Source organism: Gopherus flavomarginatus, chromosome 2, assembly GCF_025201925.1.
Source record: "Gopherus flavomarginatus isolate rGopFla2 chromosome 2, rGopFla2.mat.asm, whole genome shotgun sequence".
In the NCBI taxonomy this organism is placed as follows: Eukaryota; Metazoa; Chordata; order Testudines; family Testudinidae; genus Gopherus; species Gopherus flavomarginatus.
The window spans coordinates 95,036,294-95,055,160 of NC_066618.1; the positions used below are offsets into that span (position 1 = coordinate 95,036,294).

The 18,867-nt window shown below is 39.8% G+C and overlaps 1 protein-coding gene across 4 annotated transcripts in view; it reads right to left on the reverse strand.

The window, feature by feature from the left end:
- The window catches only part of VPS41 (VPS41 subunit of HOPS complex), a 169,802-nt gene that overhangs the window by 121,670 nt on the left and 29,265 nt on the right, over positions 1-18,867 (reverse strand). For all 4 annotated transcript variants that reach the window (XM_050937689.1, XM_050937690.1, XM_050937688.1 and 1 more), the window contains exon 4: positions 16,387-16,464. In XM_050937689.1, coding sequence (XP_050793646.1) covers positions 16,387-16,464 — 78 coding nt within the window. The remainder of the gene's footprint in view (positions 1-16,386; positions 16,465-18,867) is intronic.

Here is an 18,867-nt window from a genome sequence, read left to right on the forward strand (position 1 = left end):
AACTCCTGAGCGCCACAGTCAAGGACTAATTTGAAAGTAACTACTGTAGCTATACAAGTCATGTTCAGGGCATTAACATCTAAGAACAATCTGAATTGTTTGAGTTTAGCATTCTATTGGGGCTACAATAAGAAACAACTATATACCCTGTCATGTCTTTTTAAATAAATAAGTCATCTTCCAGAAGGGAAACTGTATTAGATCAACAATACCTTACCTCCTGTGGGAATAACATTTTAGTTTTTCCTTCATGTTTTGTTCATTGTGTTATGTCCCTGTTATGTCATTTTTATTCTTAAAAGAACAGCATTATTTTTTTAAATGGGGCTTCATTATTAATGTCACCTTAGATAACAAGCACTGTCCTCCAGGAAGGATTCAGTTCATTTTTACTTTCTAACTAGAAAAAACAGTTCCTAATGCAAATATTTTATTAATGCCAGAACTCTGAATAATTCTGACTAGGCACACAGGACCCTGCCTTATCTAGGCAGGAAAATGGCTGTCTCCAATATAAGACACAGTTTAACAAAAGGAAAACAGTTCTGGAAATCAGCAGTATACTAACTTCTTAAGAACCAATCCTGTCCAAATCCTCCCTATGCTTTTAAAGGTTGTTAGGATTTAGAAAACGCACATCTATGTAATAAGTATTCTCTTTGCTAAAAGACAGCATTGTGTGAGTCCTAACACTGTTGAACTCCTACTACAGCAAATGCTGTAGCTAAACTATTCCACTGGCCCGGTGGTCCAGCAGCACATAGATGGAGCTCAGGAAGCGGAGGTACATGGGGGTTCAAACAGGAGTGGGGAGAGGAGATGGTCACTCATTAAACAAATGCATTTTGCCAGTCAATTCTTGAATTCCTAAAAGGAGTTATGCTGGGAAGTGGTGGTCTCTCAAATATTAACAAATTATAGATGTACAGCAACCTATTAGCAGCTTATATTTTTAGGAACTAAGCTTATTTGGAAAGCATAAGGAGAAGGGAGTGAAAAGATACATTCATAGTTATTATTTAACCTCAAAAATAACAGTTTGTTATTTGTAGTATTTACTTTAAATAAAGAGATTTTAAAAAGCTAAACTAGTACCCTCTGGAAATACTTTTCCCACTAAAATCAAAACTGAAAGAAAAGGCAAAATAAAAGTATAAATATTCTTTGTGTGAGTTTCTTCAAAAAATTATAACATTTATAATTTCAAACTTAATTTTCTCCTATCATTGAAAAAATGTTGTAAACTGCCTAAAAGTTAAGTACAGTGTTTTTTAAAGTGTTACAGGATGCAGCATAAATCCAGGGAACATATGCAGTGAACCTGGATGATGATAAAAGAAAAGGTCTGATGGCTATTGTGCTTTGCGTACAACCTGACATTGTTATTTTTGTTCTAAGGAAATGAAATATCAAGAGACTGAAAAGGAAATATGTAAATTTACTTAGTAGAAGAGTAGTAAAGTCTTCTATCGGATTTAACATTTTTTGAGTTACTATGTGCTTTGCAAGCACACACATACAGAGAGAGAGTTTTCTTTTATTAACAAACCTATATTAAAGATAGCATCTGTAATCTACTTACAATTTAGCATTATTTCATAATATGAGAATTAACTGTATTTCTGGGGTAATCCTTAAAATGACACTGGATTTTAATACATTTTCCACCACCTAGATCTCTTCCTATACTATGAAGCAGAAGACCAAACTCATCAAGAGCTGAGTGGGAGCTGCCAGCTCATTAAGAAATGGAATTAGCAAGTTCCCCTGACAGTCCTATTCAGCCATGTTGAGCTGTATGGCAGGCAGACCTAATACAAAGCCTCAGACTGGATCAAGAAATGACAAAGAGAGTTCAATTGCTATACAAGCAAGAAACAAGAAACCGACCCACTAGAAAAGTCAGGACTCAGTAAGATTAGAGCTCTAGGAAGGTGACATTGTGTCAGGAGAAGGACAGGGCGATGTGTGTTTGAGCAGTAACCAAATAGTTGTAGAAAGGCAATTTAGTCTTAGGAGGTGTGCAGTCTGTATAGACAGACATTGTGAGAGGGGTGTTAAAAGTATAAAAGGAGGAAAATATGGTAGAATGGAATCAATGGGTGAACAGACAGACTTCACAATCTGACTTGGATTAATTTAACCTATAAAACGTATGCTACTATTTACGATGGTTGAGATTTTTGCTACCGCCACAAAAAAGTTGATACATGATGGCCAACAGTATTTAAGAGATGAATGTAGGCACACTACTAGATGTTTTAATAGCTGGCAAAAAACCCAGATGACACTATTTGACATCTTTATATACCAAACAGTAAAATTATTGCAAGCTGCAAGCTGTGTATTTGAACAAAAGATGTACTTTACTTTTTGTTGTTTTACTTAAATTTATGAACTACTAAAACTAAGCATATAACAGCAATAATAATAAAAAGAACAGAGTTTACTGTGTCAGTCAAGTTACATTAAAAAAACCTAAAGCATCCTGCTGATTGTAATTTGGCTTCCTTGTAAGGCTCTTTGTTTTAATCCATACTAGTACAGGAATACTGCACTTTGGCTTCAAATTAAAAATGCCATAAAACTGTGGTTCCGATATTTTCTTATATTGTGGACCACACTTTAAGTCAGAGGTACTCTCAAGAAACAGTTCTTCTACCAATTCTAATTTAAAACCTTGTCTGCAGCAACTACAGCACACACCCTCCCCTGATTTGGCTCCTATTAATTAATTAATTGATAAATAAATAAAGGATGATGATGAGATTATGAGTGAAGGAAAAAAAAAACACCTATCTGGTGCCAGAGTTCCAACATCTTTTGTATTGGTGCAGTTTATCTCCTTTTCTTGGACATAAGATTTTTACATCCATAATAAATACTTCCTGTAGCCTGCAACCACCTCCATGTCAGTCTAACCTTTTTGCTTCTCCTACTTCCAACATTTATTCCAAAAGTATGTATGAATTACATGAAGATGATATGCAGAATACCCATAAGGGCTTTTTTGTTTTTACCTTCATTGGTCAAAAGAACTTTAAACCTTAGAACAGTCCAGTGGCCATTAGCTGTTCTGCCTCATCCAGCCAAGATTCCCCTCCTATCTAGTAATATGAAAAAGGGCAGGGTGGTCATGACTTCTGCCCTGGAAGGGTTCTGCAGCGGGCCAAACTATCAGGAAGAATCACTTGAAAACTGAGAAGTTTCAACAGCTCTCCAGATCACTTGAAAATATTCCAATTCACCAGCAATAAACTGTCCAAATTTGGGCCACGGACCATCTTTTTGTTTGGTATTTGTAAAGCGCCTAGCCCAATGGGGTCCTGGGTCATAACTAGGGCTCCCAGGCACTAGGTAATACAAATAAGAACAAAATATGATTTATCCCTATCTCTTTATAGCACTGGAAAAAATCTATACTCATAAGAAGGTATATAAGTCACTCCTAGGTTTTTAGCAAACTTGAATGATCTGAAGTCACTACAGAAGTGTTTTAAATAGATGTTCTATACTATTCAGGTGCCCTCGTTATTATATAATTGATAGTCTTAAAATCAAAGTCCAAAAACATTTTCTTTAAAATCCAACAAGAACATCTCCTACATTAAGGGCCAATCCTAAATCACTCAAATCCCTAAGAGTTTTCCCACTGCTTTAAATGGGAGCAGGATGGGGACTTAAAGCTGTGAAGTCCGAGGAATAAGAAAATAGAAAACTCAGCTTGAGCCAGATGCTTGCCCTTAATTCACATTAGAGAGGAAAAAAGTTGAGTCCTGGAAGGGCGATTAGCTTATGTCACAACTGTAATCTTGTTTAAATACAATGCTTGTATTAATTTTCCTTAAAAAAATAAAAGGCAGATCAACCTTTTCTTTTTTTTTTTTTGGAAGGACAGATTAAGCATACATCCACATCTATACTGCCATGCACTGCAAAGTAGCCAGGAAATTCTGGTGGGCCCTATACAAAAGACAGGTTTTCCAGCTAATTGGTCTTTACCTTTAATTCTGGTCTTTTGTTTCATTTCATTTCACTACTAAATCTTCTTTCACAGCCTGACAATGCAGACTAAAATTATAAAGTAATGAACAGAGACTTTTAAGTAGCCTATCAAAAAAAGTGACTAAAACAAAACAATACAAAACTAAAACTAAAACAATACAAAAAGTTCCATTCAGAGTAATATCATCATGGGAAATGATTGCCTAGGAAAGAGTACTACAGAAACGGATCTGGGGATCACAAGCTAAATATGAGTCAACAATATAACACTATTGCAAAAAAAACCAAACATCATTCTGGGTTGTATTAGCTCTTCCACTCTACTCTGCACTGATTAGGCGCAAACAAGAGCATTATGCCCAGTTCTGCATGCCATGTTTCAGGACAAATTTGGAGAAAGTCCAGAGAACAGCAAAAAAATCATTAAAGGTCTAGAAAACATGACCTATGATGGAAGATTGAAAAAACTGGGTTTGTTTAGTCCGGAGAAGAGGACTGAGAGGGAATGTAACAGTTTTCAAGTACATAAAAGGTTGTTAGAAGGAGGAGAGAGAAAATTTTTTACTTCTTAACTTCTGAGGATAGGACAAGAAGCAATGGCCTTAAATTGCAGCAAGGGCAGTTTAGGCTGGACATGAGGAAAAACTTCCTGTCAGGGCGGTTAAGCACTGGAATAAATTGCCTAGGGAGGTTGTGGAATCACCATCATTGTCTAACCTGCTCTTAAAAATCTCCAAACACCTGTCAGGGATGGTCTAGATAATACTTAGTCCTGCCATGGTGTGGGGGACTAGACTAGATGCCCTCTTGAGGTTCCTTCCAGTCCTATGATTCTATGATTATATCATCAAAAGTTAAAAGGTATCTTATTCAGAGAAGAATGCTGCATTATGTCCCTTCAGCCATCGGCTGGGTTCTATTTCATCCCTAGCAACTGCATCTAGAACACAGCAAACACTGCTGTTTCATTGCAGAAGTTGGGTTCTCTGTTAATAGGAAGTTCTTTCAAAGCTGTGTCAAGACAACTGAAGCCTCAGGTTATCCTCAAAAGCCTTGGAATCATTTGTTCACAACCTACTGAGACATCAGGTACGTTGGCAGGACATCTGACTTCTCTCAAAACAAGGAGGACAACCAGCTATTGGCCAGGAGATGCTGAAACTTTAGCAGGACTAAGTGCAACTATTCTAGAACTAAAACAAAATCACCTTTGAATTTTTAATATTGCAAGAGACAACCTGTTTACTATTTTGTTCTGTCACCTTGATTAAATAAAAATTATTGTTAGGTCAAGACATCATATATATGAGGACTTATAGAGGTGACCTAAAAATAATTACCGTATATACTCATTCATTAGCCCGTTCGTTTATAAGCTGACCCACTCCCCTCAATGGATAGGTAAAAATAGCAAAAACTGCATGACCCTTTCATAAGTCAACTCTACATTTCAGGAGTCGGCAAACTTTGACTCCCGGCCCGTCAAGGTAAGCTGCTGGCGAGTCAGGATGTTTTGTTTACTTGGAGAGTCTTCATGTATGGAGCCCCTCAGTTCTCTATGGCTGCAGTTCATCGTTCCCAGCCAATGGGAACCGCCACTTCCCGCAGCTCCCATTGGCCGGGAAACCATGGTCACTGGGAGCTGAGGGGCTCCATGCCTGAAGACACTCCAAACATACAAAAACTACAGTGTATTAGATCAGGGATCAGCAACCTTTGGTACGCGGCCCCCGGGACGGTTTGTTTACCTGCCATGTCTGCAGGTTCGGCTGATCGCGGGTCCCACTGGCCGCGGTTCACTGCTCCAAGCCAATGGGGGCAGCGAGAAGCAGCACGGGCCGAGGGATGTGCTGGCCGTCGCTTTCTGCCACCCCACTGGCCTGGAGCAGCGATCCGCAGCCAAACCTGCAGACATGGCAGGTAAACAAACTGGCTCAGCCTGCCAGGGTGCTTACCCTGGCGGGCCATGTGCCAAAGGTTGCCAATCCCTGTATTAGATATTCAATTCAATGATTCTATAGAGTTTAAAATCATCAGATTTTGGTGTAGACCCATTTATTGGCTGGGGGGAGAGATAGCTCAGTGGTTTGAGCATTGGCCTGCTAAACCCAGGGTTTTGAGTTCAATCCTTGAGAGGGCCATTTAGGGAACTGGGGCAAAAATCTGTCTGGGGATTAGTCCTGCTTTGAGCAAGGGGTTGGACTAGATGAGGCCCCTTCCAACTCTGATATTGTATGATTCTATAAGCCAACCCCCACTCTTTGATGCATCACTTTTTTACCGAAAATATTCGGCTTAAGAATGAGTATATACGGTAAATCATATAAATTATATATAAAAAGCCCGAGCCTGGAAGGGATGTGAAACATAAATTTATAAAATTCCGCAACAAAAGGGGTCTCTCAAATATTTCATGATTTTTAAAAAATTCCTCCAGTCTCGATGGTCTCAGAAATGTTACATGGTAAAAAGATTTCAATTCTTCCTACCAAAAGACTGCCTTAAAACATTATTTAAATTTGTTTTCTGCATTCATGCATCACCTTTTAAACATTAAATATTAAAAACCAACCCTACTTATAAAGTGGCTCTTAGAGGGGGAAAATATAGGCTAAGCACAGGACTTCACTGGCACAAGCCAAGACTAGTTACCATATTTGTTTTAAACATGATGTTTATTAAAACACCTGTTAAAGAGGGCATCTATTTTTGCCCCCAAAACGTTTTTTATTTGTTACTTAAGTAAATGTTTGCACAGCTTTCCTCATAGCTACAAGTCCTTAATCCACAAGATGTCAGCTGAGGCAATAATTATATTAATCAACTATAGACAGTCAGACAAAAATAAAGATGTGGAGGCATTTGGAATTAAGAGGCTGTAAATCACTTCTGCACAATCCTTTGTCAGTGGAGTTATCAGGGTGGGTTTTTTCTTTTGTTTTGTTTTGTTTTTGGCATTTTAGTCATAATTTTCAAAGTAGTTGACACATTTCATATGACTCAATGCACTGAACCTTAATACAAAAGAACTCCAGTTTGTCAAATACAAGTGCTTTGAGGATGCATATCAGTTAACCTTAAGTGCTTGTCACCAACTGAGGCCATGGCTACACTTACAGTTCTGCAGCGCTGGTAGTTACAGCTGTGTTCGTACAGCTGTGTAGGGCCAGCGCTGCAGTGTGGCCACACTGACAGCTACCAGCGCTGCAGTGTGGCCACATTTGCAGCATTTGCAGCGCTGTTGGGAGTGGTGCATTGTAGGCAGCTATCCCAGCATTCAAGTGGCTGCAACGTGCTTTTCAAAAGAGGGGGGTGGGGTGAAATGCGACAGGGAGCGTGGGGGAGACAGAGAGAGTGGATTTTTGGAGCTGACACTGTTCTTAGCTCCCTGCCTTGCAAGTTGTAAGGACTGGAAGATACACAGTGCCTACCGTCAATCATTTTAAAAGTTTTGACCTTTCCCCCACCTGTCTCTTATTCACTAAATGCTAATTATGCACTCCTAAATAGCCATCAGACCACATAAACAGTTGCTCAACATTACCCCTCCCCCCTCTCTCCTCAAGCAAACAGCTTTGAACATTCCAAAGCAATTGTCCTGCCTTCGCTGGCTCGCTCGCTGGAGCACAGAGCAGCTGTGTTTGTTTTTTAGCAAGTAGCTACGGGGAGATCCGAGTTCAGCCATTCTTCTGGTTTGTTGTGGACAGGAATTCTGGGATACCTCCTTATACCCCGGAGGCCAATAAAAGCACTGGTGGTGTCCACACTTGCTGACCAGCGCTGGAATCGCTACACCCAAGGCAGACAAGGTGTACAGCCAGCGCTGCAACCAGGGAGTTGCAGCGCTGGCTGTGCTTTGCAAGTGTGGCCACATCCTGAGTTGCAGCGCTGTAAGCCCCTCACCAGCGCTGCAACTCTCCAATGTAGCCAAGCCCAAAGACAGCTATGCTGGTGAGACCAAAGGCATCCTAGGTAACGAGAAGGGGTCTGTACCAGGATATTAGCATAGCATTTACAAGATCACCTAAATGCAGGGCCTAAAGCAAGAAAACACATCTCATATAATCCTGCCTGCCTGAAGGCCTCAAAACCTGCTGGGGCTTAGTGGATTCCTTCTACTCATTTTTCTTAGAACACAGGATTTTCAAACTTGAATAGACCACTGGTTGACCTCAGGTATCCCATCACCATCAGTGGGCAGTACCAGATGCTTCAGGAAGATGGTGTAGAAAACTTCAGCCCTAATCCTGCAAAGACTATTAAACATATGCTTAAAAATTACACACTAAGTATTCCCATTGACTTCCATGGGATTACTCCCAGAGCATAAAGTACATTATATGTTTAAGTCTCCACAGAATCGGAGCCAACACATTCATGGCTTATGGAATAACCTGCCCAGAGGGAAAGTTTCTTCCCTACTCAGCACCTTACAGAATTAAGAGCCCTAGAGGTTAAAAAAAAAAAAAAAAAAGCATAAACAAGAATGCAAAGAGCCCAGATACTTTCAAGAGCTGCCTGGTTTTAATTTACAAAGTATTATAGGAAGGTACTGAATTACTTCAGTTTTCAATAGAAAGCACATAATCAATATTAGTCAGTAGAGATTCTGCAAAGGTACTTTCCACATCTCTTGCACGTTTGACAAAGCTAAACAAACAGAAGAACTATACTGCAAGAGTCCAGTCTTCCAAAATCAGCCTCACATTTTGAATCAAAATCAATGTTACTCATTATGATACAGAAAAAAGTGTAATGTAGATAATTAGGCTCCCATATGTACATATTCCTGAGGTTGGGAAGGAGCGAAAGGAGAAAAATGGAACGGAAAAAATGGAAAGTATCAAGGGAAAACTGTGAGGAAACTTCTCGTTTATTTTGCATAACAATCACATAAGTTATCTGTCAGTTTTCAGAGGGGTCTAAGTGACAACAGCCTCTAGACTATTTTTTCCTCTTTCAACTCAGAAATGAGTTTTCCTAATAGTGGTTAGCTTAGTTAAACTAAAGGGCAGAGGTTGGGGGGTTTTTTGGTCCTAAAGCCATATAGTCAAGTCTCTGTCTGAAATATCTTTACCTACTATCATTCCCATCAACTCCTAAGATTACTATAAATGAGAGTAATGTGTAATTTCAAAATCTTGTCTCTCTCACCAATAGAAGTTGGTCCAATTAAAAAAAAAAAAAGTCATCTAGACACACAAGGTGGGTGAGGTGTTTTGTTTTTTTACCCCCCCTCCATTTATTTTTTGCATTTGACAATATTTTATCTATGGTAATTTTCACAGTCTCTCCTGATAACCAGTTTTCCCTGTTTGTGTAGGTCTTTCACATAGTGACAAGGAAAGAGAAGAATATTTTTAAGATACAGTAAAACATGGCTGTAAAACCACAAAAATGGCAGAGACACTCAGGGACACGGATAGTACCTGAAATTACTTAATTCATTTCTTTTAAAACAGACAGACTTTGAGTTGTTGATGTCCTTTTAACTATAAAGGAGAAAGCTGAAGCTATGCTTAAAAAACATCAACTTTTTAAAAAGATGTGTGAAATTTTAGTCTTGAAGTTCTTAATTTGCCAGGGTTGCAGATGATTCCAAGATTGTAACAATCTGAAGTAACATTTCTTTCAAGAGAAACCTTATCCTACTTACCTGAACAATCTTTTTCTTCAAATAATGAATTCCACCATTCATTATAACAGGCCTTCAGCCTATTTACTCCTCGGAGACAGAACCCAGCAAAAGCCAAGGTTAACTAGCTCTCCTTACTGCAGAGCATTTAAAAAAAATCTAAAGCCATTGAAGGGTATGATTGGGTGTTACTGTGTGACTCTCCTTTCTGAAAAGATTTCTTCTCTTCACAATCCTGTGGAGGGCAAAATGGTAGACAAAGGGAAAAAGAAAGAGGAAGGAAGGCTGTCCTGCTCCTTCTCCATCTGATGGTTATGTCTCTATATTCTGTAATCTAGCCATTTCAGACACAGTTTAGACTGGATGGCAGTGATTTTGGCATGGAAAAAGGCACATCAATGAGGACAAACTGCCTCAGTAGTTGCAGCTCTCCATCCTGGGAAACAGCATTCAAGGGATTGTACACTAAGCTTGGGAAGGGTACTTCAGAGCTGCGACAGTTCACACACATGCAGCCCTCTTTGCTTTAGAATGCCTGGTGATTAATAAAATGTATTATATTACTCTATAATTTTGAACCCACATAACTCCATCATATCAAAAACAATTTTAATAGGAATCTTAAAAGGCACCTCTTCTCCTAAACCTTGCTTAACTGCAGCTTTCTATTCTCAACTGCTGATGCATTACAGCTGCTGAACAAAGTTAGAAAAAAAATTAAAGATACTAAGCGAACAGGAGCTGCTAACAGGGAGTTTTGCAAGGGAGGGGGGGTCCCTTGTCAGTCTCATCTGTGACCCATTGGTCCCCTGAACCTGTAAACTGAGCCACATCGAAAACCTTTCTGTTTACAGCAGAGCAGAGCGGACAGGGAGCTGTAGATGGGAATTTGAGAGAGTTTGACAGAGGGAGGCTTACAATGGTGAGGAGGACCCGCAACACCTGTGCCAGCACTGCTTCTGTCTCCTCCACCTGCGCCTGTAGCCAGACAGAGTACCAAAGCATGGATGCTTTTACCCAGATTCTGGTGTGGGCTTGCAAAGACTGTAATTTGCAATTTCCACTTACTGATATCCAGGCTGGGGGTGGCATCCAATGTGAAAGGTGCCTACTGGTGGAATCTCTCAGGCAGCAGGTGGGAGAGCTACAGGAGGAGGTGGCTAGGCTGAGGAACATCCATATCCATGAACAATTCCTGGACAGTATCCATGTGGAGACAGCTGATGGTGCAGTCCCAGTTGACAGGACTACCGACACTCCAGTGGAGGAGGAGATGCCTCAGGGTGTATCTGACACACCAGTGGAGGAGGAGGCTCATGGTGGACACAGCCAGCTGGTTACTTCTAGCAGCAGGCAGTGCTCCACCGCTGCTGCGAACCCTCCTGCTGTGGTAAAAGATAACCATTATGCTCTTCTTGATACAGGAGAGAAGAAATCACCCCCAACAGTTAAGGGGGTGAAGCTTCGTACCCCTAAGGCTGGGAGGTCTGCTGCCACCACTGATAAGAAACGTAGGATAGTGGTGGTTGGAGACTCTCTGCTGAGGGGGACGGAGACACCCATCTGTCGCCCTGACCGCAGGGAGGTATGCTGCCTACCAGGGGCCCGTATCCGAGATGTTACAGAGGCATTGTCGAGGATTATCCGGCCTTCTGACTACTACCCCATGCTACTCATCCATGTGGGCACAAATGATACTGCGAGGTGTGACGCTGAGCAGATCAAGAGTGACTACAGGGCTCTGGGAGTACGGGTTAAGGAGTCTGGAGCGCAGGTGGTATTCTCTTCGATTCTTCCTGTTGAAGGTAGGGGTCCGGGCAGAGACAGATGCATCGTGGAGGTGAATGCCTGGCTGCGAAGATGGTGTCGCCAGGAGGGCTTTGGCTTCCTCGACCACGGGATGCTATCTGAGGAAGGACTGCTAGGAACAGATGGCGTTCACCTTTCGAAGAGGGGAAAGGCCTTATTTGCGCACAGACTGGCTAACCTAGTAAGGAGGGCTTTAAACTAGGTTCGACGGGGACAGGTGAGCAAAGCCCACAGGTAAATGGGGAACAAGACCTGGGAGATGGGTTGGAAACAGGAGGGAGCACGGGCTATAATGGCAGAGAGGAAGGAGGGTCAGGGCAAAGCTGGGAGGCAAGATCAAACCAGTATCTTAGATGCCTTTATACAAATGCAAGAAGTATGGGTAATAAGCAGGAAGAACTGGAAGTGCTAATAAATAAATACAACTATGACATTATTGGCATTACTGAAACTTGGTGGGATAATACACACGACTGGAATGTTGGTGTGGATGGGTATAGTTTGCTCAGGAAGGATAGACAGAGGAAAAAGGGAGGAGGTGTTGCCTTATATATTAAAAATGTACACACTTGGACTGAGGTGGAGATGGACATAGGAGACGGAAGGGTGGAGAGTCTCTCGATTAGGCTAAAAGGGGTAAAAAACACAGGTGATGTCGTGCTGGGAGTCTACTACAGGCCACCTAATCAGGCGGAAGAGGTGGATGAGGCTTTTTTCAAACAACTAACAAAATCATCCAAAGCCCAAGATTTGGTGGTGATGGGGGACTTCGACTATCCAGATATATGTTGGGAAAATAACACCGCGGGGCACAGACTATCCAATAAGTTCCTGTACTGCATTGCAGACAACTTTTTATTTCAGAAAGTTGAAAAAGCTACTAGGGGGGAAGCTGTTCTAGACTTGATTTTAACAAATAGGGAGGAACTTGTTGAGAATTTGAAAGTAGAAGGAAGCTTGGGTGAAAGTGATCATGAAATCACAGAATTTGCAATTCTAAGGAAGGGTAGAAGGTAGTACAGCAGAATAGAGAGACAATGGATTTCAGGAAGGCGGATTTTGGTAAGCTCAGAGAGCTGATAGGCAAGGTCCCATGGGAATTAAGACTGAGGGGAAAAACAAGTGAGGAAAGTTGGCAGTTTTTCAAAGGGACGCTATTAAGGGCCCAAAAGCAAGTTATTCCGATGGTTAGGAAAGATAGAAAATGTGGCAAAAGACCACCTTGGCTTACCCTTGAGATCTTGCGTGACCTACAAAATAAAAAGGCGTCATATAAAAAATGGAAACTAGGTCAGATCACGAAGGATGAATATAGGCAAATAACACAGGAATGCAGAGGCAAGATTAGAAAGGCAAAGGCACAAAATGAACTCAAACTAGCTATGGGAATAAAGGGAAATGCTTACGGGAAGAGGGTAGGTTTAGAAGAGAAAATAAGGAAAGAGCAAGTAAAAAATCACTTAGAAAAGTTAGATGCCTGCAAGTCACCAGGGCCTGATGAAATGCATCCTAGAATACTCAAGGAGTTAATAGAAGAGGTATCTGAGCCTCTAGCTATTATCTTTGGGAAATCATGGGAGACAGGGGAGATTCCAGAAGACTGGAAGGGGGCAAATATAGTACCCGTCTATAAAAAGGGAAATAAAAACAACCCAGGAAACTACAGACCAGTTAGTTTAACTTCTGTGCCAGGGAAGATAATGGAGCAGGTAATCAAAGAAATCATCTGCAAACACTTGGAAGGTGGTAAGGTGATAGGGAATAGCCAGCATGGATTTGTAAAGAACAAATCGTGTCAAACTAATCTGATAGCGTTCTTTGATAGAATAATGAGCCTTGTGGATAAGGGAGAAGTGGTGGATGTGATATACCTAGACTTTAGTAAGGCATTTGATACAGTCTTGCATGATATTCTTATAGATAAGCTAGGAAAGTACAATTTAGATGGGGCTACTATAAGGTGGGTGCATAACTGGCTGGATAACCGTACTCAGAGTAGTTGTTAATGGCTCCCAATCCTGCTGGAAAGGTATAACAAGTGGGGTTCCGCAGGGGTCTGTTTTGGGACCGGTTCTGTTCAATATCTTCATCAACAATTTAGATGTTGGCATAGAAAAGTACGCTTATTAAGTTTGCGGACGATACCAAACTGGGAGGGATTGCAACTGCTTTGGAGGACAGGGTCAAAATTCAAAATGATCTGGACAAATTGGAGAAATGGTCTGAGGTAAACAGGATGAAGTTCAATAAAGATAAATGCAAAGTGCTCCACTTAGGAAGGAACAATCAGTTTCACACATACAGAATGGGAAGAGACTGTCTAGGAAGGAGTATGGCAGAAAGAGATCTAGGGGTCATAGTGGATCACAAGCTTAATATGAATCAACAGTGTGATACTGTTGCAAAAAAAGCAAACGTGATTCTGGGATGCATTAACAGGTGTGTTGTAAACAAGACACGAGAAGTCATTCTTCCGCTTTACTCTGCGCTGGTTAGGCCTCAACTGGAGTATTGTGTCCAGTTCTGGGCACCGCATTTCAAGAAAGATGTGGAGAAATTGGAGAGGGTCCAGAGAAGAGCAACAAGAATGATTAAAGGTCTTGAGAACATGACCTATGAAGGAAGGCTGAAAGAACTGGGTTTGTTTAGTTTGGAAAAGAGAAGACTGAGAGGGGACATGATAGCAGTTTTCAGGTATCTAAAAGGGTGTCATCAGGAGGAGGGAGAAAACTTGTTCACCTTAGCCTCCAATGATAGAACAAGAAGCAATGGGCTTAAACTGCAGCAAGGGAGATTTAGGTTGGACATTAGGAAAAAGTTCCTAACTGTTAGGGTAGTTAAACACTGGAATAGATTGCCTAGGGAAGTTGTGGAATCTCCATCTCTGGAGATATTTAAGAGTAGGTTAGATAAATGTCTATTAGGGATGGTCTAGACAGTATTTGGTCCTGCCATGAGGGCAGGGGACTGGACTCAATGACCTCTCGAGGTCCCTTCCAGTCCTAGAGTCTATGAGTCTAAAACTGAACAGGAACAGTGTATTTTCCCCACACATACATATTGTTCTCAGCCCCAAGAGCAATACAACCGATTATCCTTATAAATAAACAAGATCTGGAAAACTTCAACCTGGAATAGTAAAATTTTAGGAGAGTTATAAGCAAGTGCAAAAGAGATTTTAGAATAGAAATGCTTAAGTAACCTACCTTAATATTACTATAACAAACATAAAACAGTAGCTGTTGCTAGCATTCTGTGGTACAAAGCAAACACACACACACACGCACGTTTTGAGGGACTGGGGTTTTTTTTAACCTCTATTTCCTGGTAGGGCATCCATATTATTCTTAGATTCTGATTCTGCCTGGGATCTGTGCAGATAAGCCCTTATGCCCATGAAGTGCACTCTACTGAAATCAACAGGGCTTTGTGCAGGCATGTGGATCACCTTGTAGGATTGGGGCGTTAGCGATCACTAGTTGTAGGACGGGGAGGAAGTGGAGACTTGCAACAAGAGGAAGTGTTTCAGGCATGTAACACACAGAGTCCATCTGTGGGGTAGATAGAACTATCAGGCGGATGCATTTCAGGCCTGAATCTAGGGGAAAGACACTAACTGATTTTAATAGGCTTTGGATCAGTCCCTTAATGCATAGCTTAAAAATGAAGATATTGGGATTTAGATAAAATTCTGATCTACCTCAAATAAATCAGATTGGAGTAAAATTACAAGTATGTGTCTTTGGCAAATTGCACCTGTGTAAAGTAATCAGAACATGGAAGAGAACCAGGCACAGCCCTTCTTCCCCTGAAAGTATTTTGGGTAAGTTCTATGGCTTGTGTCATAAAGGAGGTCAGATTAGATGATCACAATGGTCCCTTCTGGCCTTGGAATCTATGAATCTATTAAATGCAGTCAGCATCTACCCTGCTGGGCTGATGGAGCACACACAGTTAACTTGACTTTCACTAATCTCAAGTAAGGTCACTGTCAATCTGACCACTATAATATATAAAATTTCCTTCAAAGGCTGTTCCTAGGAGATTTTTTTTTGTGGTTTTTATTTTTTTGGAAACAATTGTGTAATTAGATTGTTCAAATATAAAAATATAACCTTTCACCTTTCATGTGCAGCTAGCTGTGTCAGCTTCAGAACATATGTTCTATTTTGCAAACATGTCGGCATCTTGTGATAGATACTTTGACAAGAGCTGATGCTGCTTTTGAAAAAGTGATGTCTGCCCACTGGAATTTGTGATAACGCTAGAAAAAAAAAACTTTACTAAAATAAAACAAAGCAAAAAGAAAGTAACACACACACACTCAAACCCTCCATACTTTAAAAACGTGCATTCAGTATCTTAGAACACAGCTTTAAATTCAACATTTCATTCATCCTCAGTGATTCCAGGAACAACAATAAAAAAAAAAAAGTATGCCTCTTCTCCTTCAATCAATACAATCCCTTAAGAGTCTAAGCTTCAAAACATTCACATAAAATATTAGCTTTATATATTTGCAGTAGATAAACTGAACTAGCAAGGCAATCAATCAATTTTCAATTACTTTTGGCATCTTGATAAGATGATAGCACACATAGTAACAATCAACAAGAGTCGGCTAATAAGTTGGCTAATACCTTAAGGAAGTCAAGAGCCTCCAGAGGAGGGAGATGATTATCGTTAATTACAATCACAAATATGTATTTCCTTTTCTGTAGTAATGATGAACACATCCTACATGCAATCTGAGATGTGTCCACATAAGACAATGTGTCTTTTTCCATGTTTCATATTCATCCTCTCATATCAGGAGGAGTTTTTTAAATGTATTTTTAAAATTTCAGGTGTACTGAGACCAATAACCTTATTTACTATTTGGTACATCACGATATTTTGCATCGCAATACATTTTTTCTAAATTATGTTTTACTTACAATGTCAACCTTTTGGGTGATGTTTCCCTGGACATCAAGTAAATAAACCTTGCCATAATGTGTGCCGAGTGCCAAAAACTGTGATAAGAAAAAGAGAAAGAGACTGATTAAATAAATACATTGCAACTTTAAAAAAATCCCACCAGGTAAAGAACTCCAGGATATTCAGCAGATTAATTTTTTTACAGCAACCTAAAAGACAATATTCTATGGACGAAGCTTATTTTGGATGCACCTAAAGAATAAAACAAGGCTTGAAGCCCATATTATTGTGATCGTGCAGGTTAGCTGTCAGAATGAGTCATGGGAACCCTCATCTACTGACAACTAATGGTATGTCTGCACTCTATACATATTGCCTGATGGACTGTGGCAGCAAATTAAAAATGCAGTGTGAAAGCAAGGGTAACACATGCTTGAAAATAAAGCTATGGAAATGATTAAGAAGCTATTTACTTTTAATTCTTCTTTGACAATACAATAAATATTCAAAAACAAAGCTATCAACTATTAGGCCCTTATTACACAGAATCCCATAACATGGAAAGCTGTTTAAAGATCCAATGCATTTAATATTATCCTGATTCTTAATTTTCTTTGACACTGATATTTTGACGTTTAATGATGCATGCATTCATCCGCCATTTTGTACTATGATAGTCTAATTATGACAAATCATTTCTCAACGTATACACATAACTACACATTTATCTGATAGATGTAAAAAAGCAAATGATTCCAGGAGACCCACAGTTAGTTGAACAGTGTGAACTAACCCTACACAAATCAGCAGAAACTTCAGGGTTACTTGATATATGACAGATGGTTTTTCCTTCCGCCCCCCCCCCCCCACACTTTTCTTTTTTTTCTGTTTAGCATTACTCAAATGGCCTAGCTTCCTAAATTCTCTGTATTTCTCTGCATGTGAGCATGCTTCATTGCAACCAGTAATGAAATGCTCAAATTTACAAGCACTACTAAGCGTGTCAGTCAAGCAGCACACTCTTTAAAAAATAACCTTACAGAAAGTCAAGGTTTAAAAGGATTTATCAAAATGGAATTGCTTAAAATGAAATTTCAGTTCAGGCACTTAAAATATGAAGCTACATTAAAGAGGAGTCAAAAAAAAGGGAAAGAAGGGGTTCATTAGAAATTCATCCCCTGCAATGCCTTTCACTCCTGCAAGGTTGCCTTTTTTCAGGAAGAAAAAAGTCCCCCGGGTAAAAAAATCAATACTGGTTAATAAAACATCAGGTGTGCAGACATAACTAGGTATGACTATTCCACTGCACAGGCCTGCTTGAATGCACCAGGTGCCAGGACGATTAGTCATCAAGTGCAGATAGCGAGCCTGGTGAAAATATGATGCTATAGCATTGAAAGAAAAAATAATTCCAAGGAGAAATTAGTCTGACTATATAAGCCAGAATTTGGGATTCCCAACAAAGTCAAATTGTTCTAATCAGAAGTATGTGTATAATAGGACTACAATTTCATTTATGCTAACTCTTTTGTATGGTTTTCCTTAACCTCCACTTCATCCCTGGAGGACGGGGGGAAAGCTTACACTCTATACCTTTGCTTTTAGGCTCTCTGTTGTAATAGACCAATTCCCAAAAGACCAATCTCCTAGCTTCTAATAATATTGATCCTCCTCATAAATAGTGTATCTAGTTTGCTAGAAATCTAAGAGTGTTTGAATACTTAAAACAGCCTTACTGTAGTGTCACTCTTTGTGACCCTATAGTTAAGGTTGGTATTCTGGAAATTTCATACATAAAATTCTATTTAAAATCGGTTGAGTTTAAAAATTCACTTAAAATTGAAAAAAGATCCCAGACTAGGAAAAGTTTCTTTCCAATTTTCAAAACATCTGTTTGATTTTAAATCTTTAATGTTTAAGAGAGAGACTAAGAGTTTTTTGTTCATACAGTTAAATTTAAAATTTAACAAATTTAAAACAAGAACTTTCACTACCCTAAAAAGTGCCTCTTTAGCAGCTGCGCCAGTATTCTGAATAAAGAAACACTCAGCACAAGTCTTAATCTTGAATGTATAACAAAACAACATATCACAGACACCCCAGTGATAGCTGGTATGCAGCCATTATGATCTGCCAGAAAATTATATATATACAAAAATACAACTGTAATATTACATTTTTAATATATTATAACACCTTTTTGATAGGAGTCATTAAAGTCATACACTTTCAAATGTACAACACCTTGTCTTTAATATTTTATAACAGCAAAGGAAAAATTGCTTAGTTGATGGACACAGAGTTACAAAAACCGTAGTTGAAGTTGCCACTCCATCTTCTTCTCACAAAACTGTACTTTTATTCTCATCAGTGCAAGCCCTTCTGTCTTCAGTGTTCTTTGGCTCCTGCGTCTTTTAGACTAATGTTATTAGTACAGGTTTTGAGTCACACCCTCTGGTCTGAGTTTACTGAGCATAGGTTGCTTGTAAAGGATTAGG